Source organism: Canis lupus, chromosome 12 (genome assembly GCF_048164855.1).
Source record: "Canis lupus baileyi chromosome 12, mCanLup2.hap1, whole genome shotgun sequence".
Taxonomy (NCBI): Eukaryota; Metazoa; Chordata; class Mammalia; order Carnivora; family Canidae; genus Canis; species Canis lupus.
The window spans coordinates 2263419-2280403 of record NC_132849.1 but is presented as its reverse complement, the minus strand read 5'-3'; the positions used below and the strand labels follow the sequence as shown (position 1 = coordinate 2280403).

General features: G+C 47.4%; 1 protein-coding gene and 1 long non-coding RNA gene across 6 annotated transcripts in view; one reads left to right on the top strand and one right to left on the bottom strand.

Moving 5' to 3' along the window:
* LOC140600867 (monocarboxylate transporter 1) overlaps nt 1-11185 on the top strand; it is a 59117-nt gene extending 47932 nt beyond the window's left edge. For 4 of the 5 annotated variants that reach the window (XM_072769088.1, XM_072769090.1, XM_072769086.1 and 1 more), the window contains one exon: nt 916-5586. In XM_072769088.1, the coding sequence (XP_072625189.1) occupies nt 916-1187 (272 nt within the window). In that variant the 3' untranslated portion in view covers nt 1188-5586. Of the gene's footprint in view, nt 1-915; nt 5587-10127; nt 10452-10710 lie in introns of those variants that run through there. The other variant, XR_012003994.1, reaches the window with a different exon arrangement.
* A 3-nt stretch (nt 11186-11188) lies between these two features.
* Nucleotides 11189-15964, bottom strand: LOC140600870 (uncharacterized). Its single transcript, XR_012003997.1, has 2 exons — nt 15834-15964; nt 11189-15271 (listed from the first exon to the last, which is right to left on the bottom strand). It is a non-coding gene; the product is annotated as an uncharacterized lncRNA (long non-coding RNA).
* Nucleotides 15965-16985: the final 1021 nt, after the last annotated feature.

Below are 16985 nucleotides of genomic sequence, written 5' to 3'. Positions count from 1 at the left end.
AACCTGGCCACCTGTCTCTCCAGCCTCATTTCCTGTCACTCACCTTTTGTTCTCTCTGCTCCAGCAATCCTGCCCTTCCTCCTTCCCCTCTCCCACCCCAGCTTCCCACCACCTGCCTTTGCATTTGCTGTTCTCTGGCCACATCCTTCTCCCACCGCCTCCTCCTGGATAACTCCCATCCCCCTCTAGGTCTCTGCTTCATTTGCACTTTAAGGGAAGCCTCCCTGACCCTGCTGGCTGCTCCCAACCCCCCATTTTCTGCTTTCAAGCCCTCCTTGTCACAGTTTGTGTAGTGATTTGATTAACATTTCTCTTGTCCACTGAACTGTGGATGTTTGCTCCTCTGCTCTCCCTTATCCTCAGGGCCAGCAGCCCAGTGCCTGGTGTGTGTGCAGGCTCAGTAAGTAGTGCTGGATGACCAGCGCCCTGAGTTAGAAAAGCACAAGGAATCGTATTGGAATGGGTTATATTCAGTCTTCTCTTAGGTGGAGAGTAAGGTTGTATGATATTCCTTAACATACCAATTTGATGAGGTGGTAACAAGGGATTTCATGGCCAAAAGCATTTTGGAAACACCAAGTCTGATAGATATTTCTACTAGAGGACCTTGCAAAACCTTTAATATGCCTATGACGTTGTGAATCTTCACTAGAGAAGAATATGACAAGCCATTTCCTAAGTCTGACTTAAGATTTCGTTACTTTTAAGTTGCTAAAAATAACAGGATATGCAAGGCCATCTAAAATCAAATGTCACATCATAAAAGATGTAATTTTTAGCAGTTCCTTTTAGACAAATTCATCATTTGTGGGCTCTTTGTCTATTGGTTTTCATCTTTGAGTGGATCCTTAAGCTTTATTTGGTGAAGATATACTTGTTACTTTTGCCCACATAACTTTGTTTTGGATATCTTAGGTCGTCTGAATGACATCTATGGAGACTACAAATACACCTACTGGGCATGTGGTGTGATCCTAATTATCGCAGGCATCTACCTCTTCATTGGCATGGGCATCAATTATCAACTTGTGGCAAAAGAGCAGAAAGCAGAAAAGCAGCAGAAAAAGGAAAGTAAAGAAGAGGAGACCAGTGTAGATGCTGCTGAGAAGCCAAAAGAATATGCATCAGAATCTGCAGAGCAGAAAGACACAGAAGGAAGTCCCAAAGAGGAGGAGAGTCCAGTCTAAACCTGTGAGGCCTGAGGGTCAGTGCAGCAGCCGTGATCAAGATACCTGTAAATATCTACTGGCCTGTAATCCAGCAGTGGTGCTCATTGCCAATAGTGGACATGTGTGGGAATCATATCAGGTGTTCATTGATGGAATTTTTGTTTCACTCCTTACCAGTAGCCTGAATTAAAAATGCCATACCTGTGGGGAGGGAGTGATTGGCAAAGAATGAGAGAAGGAAGTAGTGTGGGGTTTTTTTGTTTGTTTTTTTAAATCCTAGCTTTTAACGGTGTCCAAAAGATTATAATATGTGCCTTAAGTTTTAGTCTTTAGAACTCTTTAGGGAGCCTTAACTTTTTAAACCATTCTGCTGAATTCATCTATTTTAGGTGTTAGGTTAATAAGGAAAAATAACAACTAACTTGTTTGAGGCAAATCTAAAATTTAAAATTAACCTTCATTGTTATTTGTATTATCGTGTCAGACATCATCACTGGAAGATTTGTGAATAGAAATATTGGTTGGAAGTTGGGATTATAAAATCCTGACTGAAATATTTTCCTCTCATCAGTAGTTGCCTAGCATCGTGCCTGCTAGCTATATATTTAGGAAATTTAAGGCGCAAAACTTTGGAAACATCTTAGCTGTTCTAGACACATTGTACTTGTCAGCACCCCTCTGGAATCTTTTCTTGGGATGCTAATATTATTAGTGCTTGAGAATGTATATCATTAAATTACTATTTTCTCTTTTCAAAGACCTTTTGAGTGGCTATAAACCATTGCCCCCTTTGAAATCACTTAGTATTTTTCACTGTAAAAGTTAATTTTAAAATATGCAAAACCATATATTTGTGCCTCTGTAGTGAATACAACACATCTAGTTAAATGTAGATAAATATTTCAGACAGCAGCGGAATTCAGCTTCAGTTTTACCAAAACCTCAGTTAAACTGTGAGACTTAGATTTTTTGTTGTTGATTTTCCTGGAATTCTCCCCCATTAATTCATAGTGGTTCCATTTATATCTGGGTCTAGCTTAGAGCTGTGTGTGAAATATTCAATCTTTGTGTGTTTTTGTTGTTTTTTTTTTTTTTTTTTTAATGTTTGCTAATTAAAGCCAGAGCAATTTGGCGCCAGGCAAACCAACAAAGATAAGATTGGGAGGGAAGTTGCTCCTTTTCTTTTTCTGAGAAGGCCTGGAAAAAAATTAGGTCTTGCTTATAATTATTGGACACATTCTTACTACTCCACACAAACATAAAGATATTGTGACCCTTTTTACTTATTTGAAAAGTAGAGAAGTGGGCTTAGGAGAAGGATAGGGAGATTGGACCAGAATGAAATCTGTAAATATTTTTTAAACTAGTATCTTTTAAAATGCACAAGAAGATAATGATAGACACTCAGTAAATTATATTCAGTGCATTTTAAAATATCATTGTAATTGAAACAGTGAAAGTATAGGTATAAAACCTTTTGTGTAAAAGGCTGGCTTTTCCAAATAAACTTTTTTTTTTCTTTTTTTAAAGAAATGTTTCTCCCTCCAAATGTTTATTCTCTTGAGAAAATATTTGTGTCTTCATTATCAAATTAATTTGGCCCTTGCTAATATTAAATCATTCAGCTTATATACTGTGGGAACTGTGTATATGGCTTATTTTTATTTTTCTTTGTTCCTCCTTGAAGTCCAGGAAGAGGGGGATTTTGAAATCACCTCTCTGAAAGCATCCAAAGCAGTTAACCTTAAGGATACAATGAAAACTCCTTTCTATGCCTGAATGTCATGGCAGATGGAGAAGGAATTTTAGGGGAGAAGCCTGCTGTGACTGTTGGCAGGCTTGGCTCCACTTGGGATTCTGCCGTTTTCCATAGACCAAAGCCCATAACCTTTATGTGCCTCTCTCCCCTTCCACAAAAATGAGGATCGCTGTCCATGAGGTAATATAAGTAAAGGAAATGGGAAAGGGGCATGGGGTGGAGGAGGAGAAGTACAGGATTATTTTTCCTTGTAGGAGAGGAAAACTTTTCCCTTCTTTCTCAGTTCTTTGGATGGCCTAATAATTAAACTGACATAAGACAGGTAAGATAGGAGAAAATTTTCATTTCATACATACAGGAACTTCACAGAGACACGAGAAGGCCAAAAACCGGCAACTGAGGTTTACAAGCCATCTGAAGCTAAGGAGAGGAGGGGGGCAGGGGTCTGCGGCTTCACAAGGAATAAAGACAATTTACAGGAAGATGGGAAGAGCAAATGTTTGGTGAACCATGCCAGGCAGAGAAGTCTTCTGTAAAAAAAATTTTTTTTAATTATCCTTTGTAATACCTCTCTTCCTGGTACGGGCTCCCTACCTAAATTCTTCTAGGCAGTTAGTTACAGGGGAGGTAAAAAGCTCTTCTTCAGTCTGTTAGGCATTTGACTGCCTTTAGCTCAAATAACCCACATGTCCAAGTGGCACATTTTGAGGCAGCCCTGTCCTGAACCCCATCACCCCCATCCCCATTGTTGAGCTATGTCCATACCTAAGACCCTGCTTAATCTTTATTCAATAGTTGAATAAAGTGAAGGGTTAAAAACTGATTCAAAGCTGGAATTAAGCCTTCTATTGACCGCAGTCCAACCCTGACTTTTTCCCCTGAAGAGGCAGGATTAAAGTATTATTCAGGATCAGTTTTGGTAACAGCCAACACTAAAACCCAATATAGGCCCACTGTGTGCCATCTATTTCTTGTTAACAAGGAATTGTTGGTTATGTTCAACAATGGAAAGGTGGGTGGACCTTCTGATCCAATCTATTGTCCTTTACTCCAATCTATTGTCCTTTACTCCACACGAGGACTAAATTCTCTTCCAATTCACACAGTGTCAGTGACTGCTTTGGAAACACAGATGTATGCAAAGAGCACCCGCCAGCTTTGTTTTCTCTCTGTCCCACATCTTCCATAAGTCACAGGGCCTAAAAAAAGGGCTTGGCATACTTCAAGAGTATACTCTGAAACAGGCTCCCAAGCCAAAGCTGGAAAACTACTTAAACTGATAGGCTGGACAACTACAGATGATCATAGTGACAAGACTGTATTATTTTGCTGTAGTGCAGTCTGCTGATGATTTACCTTAACTAGTTATAAATTCTACAAAATATTCAGGAAAGCATGGTGGTAAAAACAAATTATGGAAAATTCAGAGGTGTTTTTATCCCTATTTAATCACATTGGTAACTAATCTGAATTCTTGGGTTGTCTGAATTTAGTTTATGTTTGTACCATAGATACATATGTCAATATTAATCCTGTATTTTAAAAAGGAAAAAAGTTTGTTAAAAGCCATTTAATATTTTTGTATGAACCAGTGTTTTACTGTATTGAATTTTAGATTGATAAAATGGGTATTGATTTGTATGAAAAACCTAAATGTCTGGGTTTTACCCAGCAAATGGTTCACAAACCTAATAATCAGGTCCCCCCACCCCCATTTTGCTCGGAAAGATGAGGAAAAGTAAACCATAAATTTCCACCTTTGCAACATGGCTTGTCTTAATAATAATCAGGTCAGGCATTTGCCTAGAAGAGATGAAGAAAGAGGTTAATGACAGACTTGTGTCGATATGAAAATTCTTTCAGTTCTTGACAGGAAGGGACAGCCCAAGCTTGCTTGGCTTGCCCAGATGTAAGCAATTAAGCCAAGTTGCTTCAGAGTTTAGAAGCATTTAGGGGGTTTCAAGTATGTACTTGAAACACATTTCTGAAATGTGTTCTAGCTTTAGCATTTTAGATTCAGTGACCCCCTTTTCCCCCCATTCAGTCAGGGCCGTAGTGACAGAACCATTCAAATGACAGTGATTGGAAAAGGTACCATGTCTGTGTGTGGATTATCTTTTTCTTGAGCTGAACAGCACCGATTTACTTCATTTTGCTGACTTTTACCCTGACTTGCCTGGGGGAGACTGGGATAGCTAGCAGTGGAATCCCAGCCAGCTGGTTGCTTAACCATATAGGCCACCTGGGTTCAAACAGGCTGTGTGACCTCAAACAAGTTACTTAGTCTTCATAAGCATCAGGTTTTTTCTTTTGTAAGGTGTTAATAATTAGTACCAACCCACCCCCAGGGTTATCAGGAAGTTTAGTTGATATGTGACAGCTTGTTAAATAAGAGCTTCATAAGTGTAAATACCGGACTATAAAAAAAGTCAAAATTAATACATGGGGGTAAAAATGAGCTCTTCGAATTCTCCAGAGGGATCATTACTTAGGATAGTTTGGAAATGACTTTTAAAGATAATAGTAGCTAAATTTGGGGCACCAGGCTGGTTCAGTCAATAGAGCATGGAATGCTTGCTCTCAGGGTTGTGAGTTGGAAGCCCCACATTGGGTGTAGAGCCGACTTTAAAAATAAAGAATATTAGCGAAATTATCAAATTCTTTTGATCAGATCCTCCTTTTACTCTTACAAATATAATGGTCTTTGGTAAATTGAGTGGATGAAATGAACAGTTTATGAGGATGGTACATACGTGTCCAGCTCTTTGAGCAAGAGAGATGTGAATCCCAAAACCCTTGCTCCTGCTGCTCTAACAGTGCACTATCTCCAAGGAAGAGAGGACCAACTAGGTGCAGAAAAACATTTCCTCTCAAAGAAATATAACTAGCAGCCAATCATGATTAAAGTTGTCTCTAAGCAATGTGCTTAAATGCAAATTGAAAACCTCATGATGTTTTTTCAATACTACGTTGATCATATGATTTAAATTATAAGTTATCAGTTGGTGGCTGAATAAATTGGTATTTAACATACTGAGCAATTACATGATGCTTGTCAAGTGCCATGAGTTCACATCTAAGAATTCCAGATTTGAATTTATATAAGAAAAATGTCTGTCTTTGAAATTGTCAGTTTCTTTGAAAAACCCTAAAGTGTGTATCAGTAACTATTTAAATGGATGGTTATGATGTCCTTATGGCATAAACATGGCACAATGTTAAAAAAGCAGAACACAAACTACCATGATACATGTCTCTCTATGTTATATATACATGTATATAATGCATATATGCACCTGCACAGCAGGGGAAAGAACATACACAAATAGGCTAATCATTTTGTGGCTAGTAAAATTAGAAGTGACTTTTTCTATATTCTTTACATATTCTAAGTTTCTTAATGTGATGGTAACTTTTACACTAAAAGAAAACATTTAATGTAGCACATAATACTGGTTTGCAGAGGGAAAAAAATAGTACAGTTGTTCTAGAAGGGTTCTGGCAAGAAACACAACTCCTCAGAAAATTATGCTAATGATTATTATAAGCAGGTTATTTTTTTCCTGCTTCAAGAGTTGCACCTGGTGAAAGGGTGGTGCATGAGACATGGACTCAAGAGCACAGTAGTCTCAAGTCATTCTCCTGGTGCTGGACCAGAGCTGTGGAACAGAGTCCGTGGGCCACCTGTGCCGGCCTGCAGGGCTACCTTCCTGGAGACCGAGCTCTTGGGGAGAGCATTTCTATGGTTCCCACTCTGATCATCATTTAGCTGCAAGTGGATGTTTAACTCAGAAAGCCAGAGCATTCAGCTCACAGTGTTGCAGTCTTAAACATTATCTTACTGGAATCAGCATCAGAAAAAAAAGCACTGCACTGATGTCACAAAAAGGAATAGAATTTGCTTGCCACATAGCTGGCATTTATTTACCAGCGAATATTTACTGGACATTTACTATGTCCCAGGTATTGTTCTAGGCTTTGAGAATCCAACCATGAACAAAGCACGAAAGGTCTTCACATGCATCTTACATTCTAGTAGCAGAAGAGACAGTGAGCTCTGTTATAAGGAAAACAGTATTTGGGGTTTGTTTGTTTTTTCAGCATCTAGGTACTTATGTGCTGAATAGAGGAGGTAACTGAACAAAATTTTGTTCCTGGCACCCACAGCTTCTAGTCTAGCAGGTAGGACTGTGTAGTGAGTGTTGTGGTAGGGCAGCACCTGGAGAATTCTTTAACCCAATCTCCAGAGGGCCCTGAAAAGGAAAATATATTCCTGAGCAAGTTAACTTCTCTGAGACTCTTTGGTAAAATAAACATAAAATTAAAAAAACAAACATAAAATTGTGAGGATTAAGTGTGAAAGTACCATGCATTCTGCTGAGTGTATAGTTGCATTACACTGAGCTCATAGTGTTAAAAATTAAATACCGGGGTTCCTGGGTGGCTCAGTCAGTTGAGTGTCTGACTCTTAATTTTGGTTCAGGTCGTGATCTCAGAGTCATGAGATCGAGCGTGTTGTGCTCAGCAAGGAGTGTGCTAAGGATTCTCTGTCTCCCTCCTCTGCTCTCTCTCAACCAAATAAATAAATCTTAAAAACAAACAAACAAACAAAAACAAATAGCAAGTGTCCATGAAGTCATAACCACAACAACAAGGAATAAAGAACAGCCGGTAACATTGGTATAGCCAGTCAGAGTTTTCAAAGGCCTTTCAAGTACATTCTGTCATCTGAATCCTGGGGAGGTGGGTGCAATGAGAAATACTGCCCTTTAGTTAGGTCTTCATCTGAAGAGGGCATCTCCCCTGCTCGGTGCAAAGCAAGACTGCAGACAGCTCCATGGCTAGAGCTGATGGTACTGGATGGAAGTTTGGAGATCTACAAGAATGGAAGAAGCCAAATCCTGGGTAATCTTGGAACAGTGACCAATCACTCAGGCCCTACACCAAAACAAGTAAAATGGCCCTGTCCTGTCCCAAGTGAATTCACAATCTAATTTAACAATCCTTTTCCCTGGCTTTGGAATTCATAATGTGATTTCTTCACTTGTGGATTTCCTTTCTTAATATGCTTTACTAATTCCAGAATTAAAAGTCTGCATTTCCTGAGCTTACTCTGGCCAGGTTCCAAGAGGAAGTGGCCAGCAGCCATTAAGCCAGGAGGGGAACTGGGCTGGGATTAGAAATCACCTGGTGTGCTAACAATCTGTACATCGATAAGTATCGAGAAGGTTTCTAGTGGTTCTTGTCATTGTGATTTGTCTTTTTCCTTTCTCACTGCTTTTTTCCCCACTTTGAGACCCAAAAGAGAAGGGCGTGGATACTTTTCTGTCCCGTCTTATTTGTATATGCTAATCAAAAGGAGAGCTTTACTTTTGATTAACAACCTTTCTCCTTTTAAATTCCAAGCACTATCTTGCTTCTCAAATGCTGAGAAAGCAAGAACCAACCTGCAGTAGGGGATCAAATGATTTGGATACCGGGGAGCTTTCCTAAACTTGCTCCCCACCCCGTCCCTCCTAGTCCTACCCCCACATGCCTCACCAGCTGCCCAAGTGTGTAGACTGAACTGCTTTCCTGTTTCTTTCGTCCCCTCCTTTTGTTCCCTGCCATAGGGTTGGCTTTTAACAGCCTCCCTACCCTGTTCTCACCACCTCCAATCCAACATTGACACCGCTGCCAAAATGATTTTTCTAAAAAGACCGTCACCCAGCTGCTTTTATAACTTCAAATAAAAGCAATAAAGATAAAAATAATAAAACTCATCTAATCATGTCACTCCTCTGCTTAAAATTCTATGGTTTAAGGATAAAGTCCAATCTCAACTTGACCCCAGCAGCCCTTGTCAATCAGAGATCCGCACCTGCGTACTGCACCAGTCTTATCTCCTGCCAGGCCTCAGCCGCACCCTGCTCCCCAGCCCTGCTGAATTTCTTAGTAATGCTGGCCCTCCCTTAGTTTCATACCATCCTGTCTTCCCGCAAGCTGACTTGTGCCTGGTGGTGACCCCTCCCTCCTCTCTGGCACCATCTCCTAGTCATCCTTGGAAACTCAGTTCACCTCTCCTCTTATGGGAGGCCTTACTGATTCCTCAGTTTGTTTTTTACTGTCCTTATGTCTACAGCAGAGTATGAATCTGTCAAATCCTAGGTCCTGGGTACAAATTACAAGTAGGCTACCTACTGAGTCCTTCAGCAAGTTACTTCACCTCTAGCCTACAATGTACACATCCATAAAATGGGACTGATAGAACTTACCTTATAGGGCTGCCATGAGGATTACATATGGCAATGCCTCTAAGACCCTTAGCATAGTACCTGACAGGATAAAACGCTCAGGAGGAATTACCACTACCTCTGTCCTAGACAGTTGTTCTTACTGCCAAAGAATAATTTTCAAAATGGTAAAATCATAGGGGCACCCGGGTGGCTCAGCCATAAGCATCTGACTCTAGATCTCGGCTCAGGTCATGATCTCAGAGTCATGAGCCTGAGCCCCAGGTCAGGTTCCACACTCAGCAGGGTGTCCACTTGAGATTCTCTCCTCCCTCTGTGCCTCCCCATATCTATCTCTCTCAAGTAAATTTTTTTTTTAATGGTAAAATCAGAGGTGCCTGGGTGGCTCAGTTGGTTAAAACGTCCCACTCTTGGTTTTGGCTCAGGTCATGATCTCAGGGTCATGAAATCTCTCTCCCCTCAAATAAATCCTAAAAAATGGTAAAATTAGAACTCTCATACAGATATAAAATGCACATGTTTATATAACTCAATAATTAAGGAAGGAACCAGTAAGATTTTATAACTGTTTCAATTGAGAATTGGATTTATGGAGACTTCTTAGAGAAGAAATGGACAAAATGCATTCGCACTGTGATGAACAGGAGTGATTTGCATTGTACATCAGACAGGGAGCACCTGCATCACCGTCAGCCCTCTACAGATGAGCTTCCATCTAGAAGATGGAAGACAACAGAAGACAGAGGCAGAGATCCCTACAGAACCCACTACCCCAGAACCCCAGACGACCCATGGCCTTCCACTGACAGAACACCCAGGAATCCTTTGCCCATTCGTAAAGCCTCACAATTTTTCCTAGCACAATAGTGCATGACACTCATCAGTTTGCTTTTCCAAATCCTACCAGCTGCTTGAGATGAGAGGGAACAACATGCATGCAAACTCATTGATCCCTTTTAATTTTAGGGGCTGGAGAAGCTTCGGCAGGAGGTGACATTTGAACTGGGTAGAGGCAGAGAAGGCTACATTTTTCCCGGAGAAGAGCATCCAGAGAACTGTGCGGGGCCAATGTAGCAGCGACTGGCAAGCAGGTATTAAACAAAGACCATGTACCAGCCCGTGGGCTCGGCTAGGGAGACAGAGGAATGAGGCCTGGTCTCTGCTTTCAAGAAGCACTCAGTCGTTGCGGGAAATAAAAGGAAATCACAGCTTACAACACAGTGTGGAGAGGGCCCTAAAGTCCAGAATCAGAAACTCAAGTGAATTGCTGGCAATGTTTCCCTGGCTCAGGTTTTTTTTTTTTTTTTTTTTTTTTTTTATTTATTTATTTATTTATTTTTTTTTATTTTTTTTTTTAAACTATCTATTTATTTATGATAGTCACAGAGAGAGAGAGAGAGAGAGAGGGGCAGAGACACAGGCAGAGGGAGAAGCAGGCTCCATGCACCGGGAGCCCGACGTGGGATTCGATCCCGGGTCTCCAGGATCACGCCCTGGGCCAAAGGCAGGCGCTAAACCGCTGCGCCACCCAGGGATCCCACTGGCTCAGGTTTGATGAAAGGCCAAAGACAGGAGATCCCTGTGAGGCTCGGGTGGCCTCAGAGAAATCAATAAAAGGGTAACTGTTCTACACCCATGGTCGGACCACCTCTTCTTCCTACCTTGTGGCTAGACTTTTGTCGCCAGATGGGTGGCATCGGAGAATTAGTGTCCGAGTTCCCTCAAATCTCTGGGAATAGAAGTCCTTATTATGGGCAGGGGCAACCCTGAAGCATTACCAAAGTCTTACTTACTTCAAGTCATTGCTGGGGCGCCTGGGTGACTCAGTCACTTGAGCATCTGACTCTTGGTTTCAGCTCAGGTCATCATCTCAGGGTCATGGGATTCAGCCCCACACTGGGCTCCCTGCTCAGTGTGGAGTCTGCTGGAGATTCTCTCCCTCTGCACCCCCTCCGCCCCACTGCTCATACATTCTCTCCCTCTGTCTCTCAAATAAATAAATAAAATCTTGTTTTTTTGTTGTTGTTTTGTTTTGTTTTGTTTTGTTTTAAAAGGCATTGCAAAGAAAGTGGTAACAGCTGAAAGGCAGGATGCTGAAAGGGGTATAATCAACAAGGAAACTCAGGAAAATGTGTACTCCCCTGGAATGTAAGCTCAGGGAGTATCTGAATATACTTATTATCTGATAGGACTCATTTGTTGAATATATAAAATGAAAGGGTAAATGAACAGGGACTCCTGAGAAGGGTCTGTTCAGGGAGAGGGGACTGGCAGGCTGGCTGCCCGGCTCAGAGCCCTCACACGCAGTCAAAGACTGGCTTCATTTAAATACTTGAAGTGCCAACCAACTCCTTTGATTTACTTTTCTACTCACTAGGCAAGGCTTCGTCTGCCTCTATGTTTTTAGCTGCCTAACAGGAGATGACATACATGGCAGGATGGCGGGAACATTCCCTGTGAGGACCTGCTGTACTCTTCCTGTAAGTTCTGGTATACACCTGAGCCTCCGACGTCCATCAAGCCCCCAGACCCACTGAGCCCTGGGACACCAACAAGACCAAACCACAGGAAGTTCACCCGGCGCCACCCCCCAAGTTAGCCTCCTGCCCCACCGGCCTGGTGACGCCTGCTCCAGACCATCCACCTCTTTTGATTTTGCACCAATCACTGAAGTGCTTCTCCAGACCCTGCTGAGCCGCTCCCAGCACGGGAGGTGACCACCATGGTCTGTCCTAGCAGTTTGGCTCTCTTAGCTGCCTACCTGCCCCACACATCCCATCCAGGGCAGCCGCGGCCTCCGGGATGCTTCCCAGGACCCTGCCTCCTTTGTGCTGCCCTCACGGGGGGCAGGCCCCTCGGGCACCTGCTCAAGACCTGCCACGGCATCGATGCAACCTGTTCCCATGCCTGGCGCCCCTCAACACAGCTGCACCCGGGCAGGGTGGTGTAGTGGCTCTGGGCCCACAGCCCGGCTCTGCCACTCACAGGCCAGGCAGCTCCGGGAAGGTCGCATCACTGCTCTGTGCCTCGGTTCCCTCATCTGTAACATAAGGGCAATGGTGGTTGTGTCAGCCAGAGCTCCGTGCAGGAACTCAGGACGCTCGAGGTATTTCGAGCAGAAAGTGATCAATACAAGGGCTTGGGTGCTTGTGGGCTGGTGGGGGTGGGGGGGGGTGCGGTGGCTGAGGCTTGAGAGGAGCTGCTCCCCTGCCCGGGCAGCAAAGGCAGGCGGGCATGTGGGGCCGCTCCTGGCATCGAGATCAAGACACCGCGGCACAGCCGTGACAGGGAGCAGCAGGGCCTCGCTGCGGCCTCAGGGGTGGGACTGCACCTGGGACACGGAGGCAAGAAGAGACTCACATCGGCGGGACCCTGCCTGCCAGAAGGAACAGCCGGCTTACAGAAAGGTGGCCCCGGCTCCCTCCCACCTTCCAGGTCCACAAGAGGGTCTCAAACTGGTCCTGGAGGCCCCGACCACCCAGGGAGGAGGCAGGGAAGCTGCCTTTGGCTCTCTGCCTGCAGAGAACAGGAAGGAGGGGGGCAGGTCCTGGGTACTCGGCAGCCAGGGACAGTAACCGCCTGAGTACCCTGAGGGCGCCCACCATGCAGGCACCCAGCGTGTGCTGGACAGAGGCGGCTCTGCAGAGGCTCCCCCGCGGTGACAGCTACCAGCCCCGGCCAGGCCCCAGGAGATGTAACGGCCAACAAGACAAGAGTCTGAAGAGGTGATGACCCTCCTGGGCAGCAGAGGCTGGAATCATCCCGGAAAGGGGTCCGTGTGACCGCGTGTCCTAGAGGCCTGGGGAGAACGAGGAGCAGAGAGCAGGGGGCGCCCCTGGCCAGCCTGGGAGGGGAAGCAGAATAATAAGAGCCAGCTTTCCAGTAGGAGGAGAGTCCAATACAGGCTGGCAAGGAGATCCACAGATCAACCCAATTAAGCATGAAGAAACAAGGTCAGGGTGTGTGACAGACAACGTAAGTTCCATTTCAAGGGAACGCAACCACATCCAAACCCCTGCAAGATGCTTGGCACTTTCCACAAGTGGACAGTTCACGTTCAGTACCCCCAGTACACAGAGTGACAACTGAGGACAGGACAAGAAATGAAGCTGAAGAGGAAAGCAGGGGCGTGGGGGATCTCAAGGGGGCTTCCACAGCATCTTGGAGAATTTGAGCTTTCTCCTGTGGGCAACGGGGAACCATAGTAGGTAGTTAAGCAGGGAGAAGGGGCACCACTGTGGTTTCAGAAATAGCACTTTGCAGGGCCCCTGGGTGGCTCAGTGGTTGGGCGTCTGCCTTCGGCTCAGGGCGTGATCCTGGGGTCCTGGGATAGAGTCCCACATCGGGCTCCCTGCAGGGAGCCTGCTTCTCCCTCTGCCTGTGTCTGCCTCTCTCTGTGTCTCATGGATAAAAAAATTAAATTAAAAAAAATAAGATATATCACTTTGCTGCAGTTTGTGGAATAGGCTGGGGAGGGCAGGGCTGCAGGTGAGGATTTCAGTGCTGACACTGCAGCGGTCCGGTCTAGAAAGAGCCTGCTAGGAAGAGGACAAGGGAAAAGATGGAGGAGCCCTTTGGGAGCTCAGGAGGAGGCAGAGCACACAGGAGGGGGTGGGAGGGCGCAGAGAGAGAGCTGGGGTGGCTCCCGGGTGTGTACCTCTGCACTCAGTTCATAAAAGCCTCTTCCCTCCGTGACCCTTCAGTTCCACTGACGTGCGTGCATTAAGCGGCTCTTCTGTGCCAGGAACCAGGGGAGCCTCCCCCGTCTTGCCGAACGGAGCTGGAACTGGATGAGTGAGAGGCTCTGGAGCAGGGATGGGAGGCTGAGGGCAGGCGGGGAGAGGCTGTGGGCAAAGAGCCTACGTTTGGGGCTGCTCCCCATGTGTGGGAGGGTGTGGATCCGGAGCTCTCAGTCGGTGCCCGGGAGGTACAAAGGCCTTCGGCTCTGTCTCAGACGAAGCCCACGCCCTAGAGCCTGGCGTGCGCCTGGAGGCTGCCGACAGGGGCCCAGCAGCCTGCTCCCAACTGGCCACCAGGGTGGTGCGGGCCAGCTGCAGGACTGCTCCCGTCTGGGCCAGAGGGGGGCTGCTCGTTCAGAAAGGCCAGCGGCCCACAGTCCCCCCGAAGGGGCAGGGGCCCGGCCTGGAAAAGAAGGCCTCCAGGCCGGCAACAGGGCTTACGGCGCCCAAACCCTCCCCAGTCCTCTCCCGTGACCTCCACACCTCCATAAGGTCACTGCTGTTGCCACCCTGCAGGTGACAACACGAAGGTTCAGTGGGCCGACAGGCTTGCTCATTGAGGGGTCACATGGCCGCTAGGTGGCTGAGCCAGAGTTCTAAGCAGCGCAGACCGGACACCAAGGGCTTCTTCCAAATGACTAGAGGGTCAGGGAGCCTTGCTCCCTGGCCGCCCTGCTCCCAGCCAGGTCCTGCTACCCCTGGGGGGCTGCAGCCCGGGAAGGTGTTCTCTCACATGTCTCCCCAGGTTGCCTGCCTGGGCCTGGAGATCAGAAAATCAGGACAAGAGGAAAGTGTGCAGGACACTGACAGACAGTGGGGGGTGGCGGATGGGAGCCCTGGGAGGCTCTGCTCGAATTCACCCCTCCCCAGCTCCAGGTCTCCTGCGCACTGCAAGGTCCTGCCTCTGTCTGCGACCTGTTTTGGGACCCTAAGGACACCGAAGGCTTCCGTGCCTTCTCCTCCACTGGCCCTGAGTAGACCTCCTCACCCTCCTGCTCTGGGACAGCATCCAGGGCCTCAGCGGCCGGCCTGAGCCTCCTCCCACCCTGGGTTTAATTTCCAGTGACCCTAATGCTCTCCAAATCCGGGCTGAGACGCAGGGCCCGGTACGGCCTGCGGAGCTCGCTCACGTGCGGCGAGGGCGGGTGCCAGGAGCTGGGGGGCTCCGGGCCTTGGCGCTCGCTCCCACCGAGGGAGGAACAGGAATGTTTCCCGTTCTCTTCGGAGTCTTGACGGAGGCCCCCGGAATAAAAAGCAGATTCCCACACGGAAGTTTACCCGTCTGTGTCCCTCCTGACGTGTCTGAGGTGAGAGAGAAGCAGGTCAGTGCTCCCTGGGAGGCTCCAGCGGCAGCTTCAACGGCATCTTCACCTGCAGACGAAAGCACGAGAGGAGACGGGGCGGGGCGCCGCGGCTCGGCCTCCGCGCGGACGGGAGGGAGACGCCCTTACACACATGCACGTTTCCCTTCCAAGAGGGCAATTTCTCCTGTTCTCAGAGTCTATTTTTTTGTCAAAATAATCCTCACGACCCAGGGGCAGACCGGGGGGCTCCCCGCCGCGGCTCCCGGCGGCTTTGAGGAGAAAGACGCGTCCTGGTCAAGAGGAGACCAGCGGTGCTTCCCGGCTCCCGGCCCTCAGCGGGACCCGGCCCCGAGCGGGCGGCGCGTCCTGGCCCAGGGCGTCCCCTCACACGGCCCGCGGCGCGCGGACGGACGCGCCTCCGCCCTCGCCAGCCCCGGGCTGGAGGCAGAGGCCGCGCTCTCCGCCCGCGGACCCCGGGCTCCGAGGCGGGGGCGCCCAGTCGGCGCGTGGCCGCTCCGGCTCCGAGGCCGCGCGTGGTCGCAGCCCCGAGCCCGGGGAGCCCCCGCCCGCCGCCGCGCTCGCCGCGGCCGAGGCTCCCCCACCCCGCAGGCGGCCCGGCACGTGCGCACCTGCTCCTCAGGCCCCGAGGCGGCGGGGCGAGTCCCGTGTCAGGCGCCTCACGCCGACCTTCGCGGGGGGCCGCGCGTGGATCCTGGGCGGGGGGCGCGGCGCGGGGCTCGGCGGGCAGGGCCCCTCCCCCCGCTCCCCTCCGCTCCCGCGCCTCAGGCGGCCGTGGCGGCGCGGGGCGCCCTCGTGTGGGCCGGCGCGGCACCGCAGCTCCCGCGGCCTCCCTCCTCGCCTTCCTCCCCCTCCTCCCCTCCCTCCTCCCCCCCTCCTCCTCTCTATCTTATGTAAGTGGAATCGTGCAGTTTTCGTGACTGTCATATATCACTTAGCATGATGTCCTGAGGGTTCACCCACGGGTCCGAACGTCCCTCCTCTAGAGGGCTGCATGATATTCCACTGTGTGCACACCACGTTACACATTTTGCTTATCCGTTCATTCATCCATCCGTGGGCACTTGAGTTGCTTCCACATTTTTAGCTATTGTGAACAATGTTTCTGTGGACACGTGTATGCAAATACCTCTTTGAAACCATGCTTTCAATTCCTCTGTGTATGCACCTAGAAGCAAAACTGCGGGGGTCATACGGTAATTCTTTTTTTAAGTTTTTTTTTTTTTTTTTGGAGGAACCACCATGCTGTTCTCCACAGTGGCCGTGCCATTTTACACTCCCACCAACAGTGCACAGGGTTTGGTTCGGTTTGGTTTGGTTTTTTTAATTAAGCTCTGCGCCCAAGGTGGAGCTTGAACTCACCCTGAGATCAAGAGTAGCATGCCAGTGAGGTGCCCCAAATGTTCTGATTTTTCCACATGCTTTCCAACACTGGTTGTGTTTTGTTGTTGTTTCTGTTTTTTGTTTTTATAATGATCCTCCTAATGGGTGTGAGTGGTATCTCATTGCCATCTTGATTTACATTTCCCTCATGGTGAGTGATGTTGAGTATCTCTTCATGTGCTAATTGACCATCTGGGTATCTTCTTTAGGGAAATATCTAGTCAAGTCCTTTGCCCATTTTTGAACCAGCTTATTTGTTTGTGGTGCAGTTCTAGGAGTTCTCTATATATTCTGGATAGCACTCCTCCCTCTGTTATATAATTTGCAAGTATTTTCTCCAATTCTGCGAGTTGCCTTTTTACTCTGTTGAGAGTATCTTT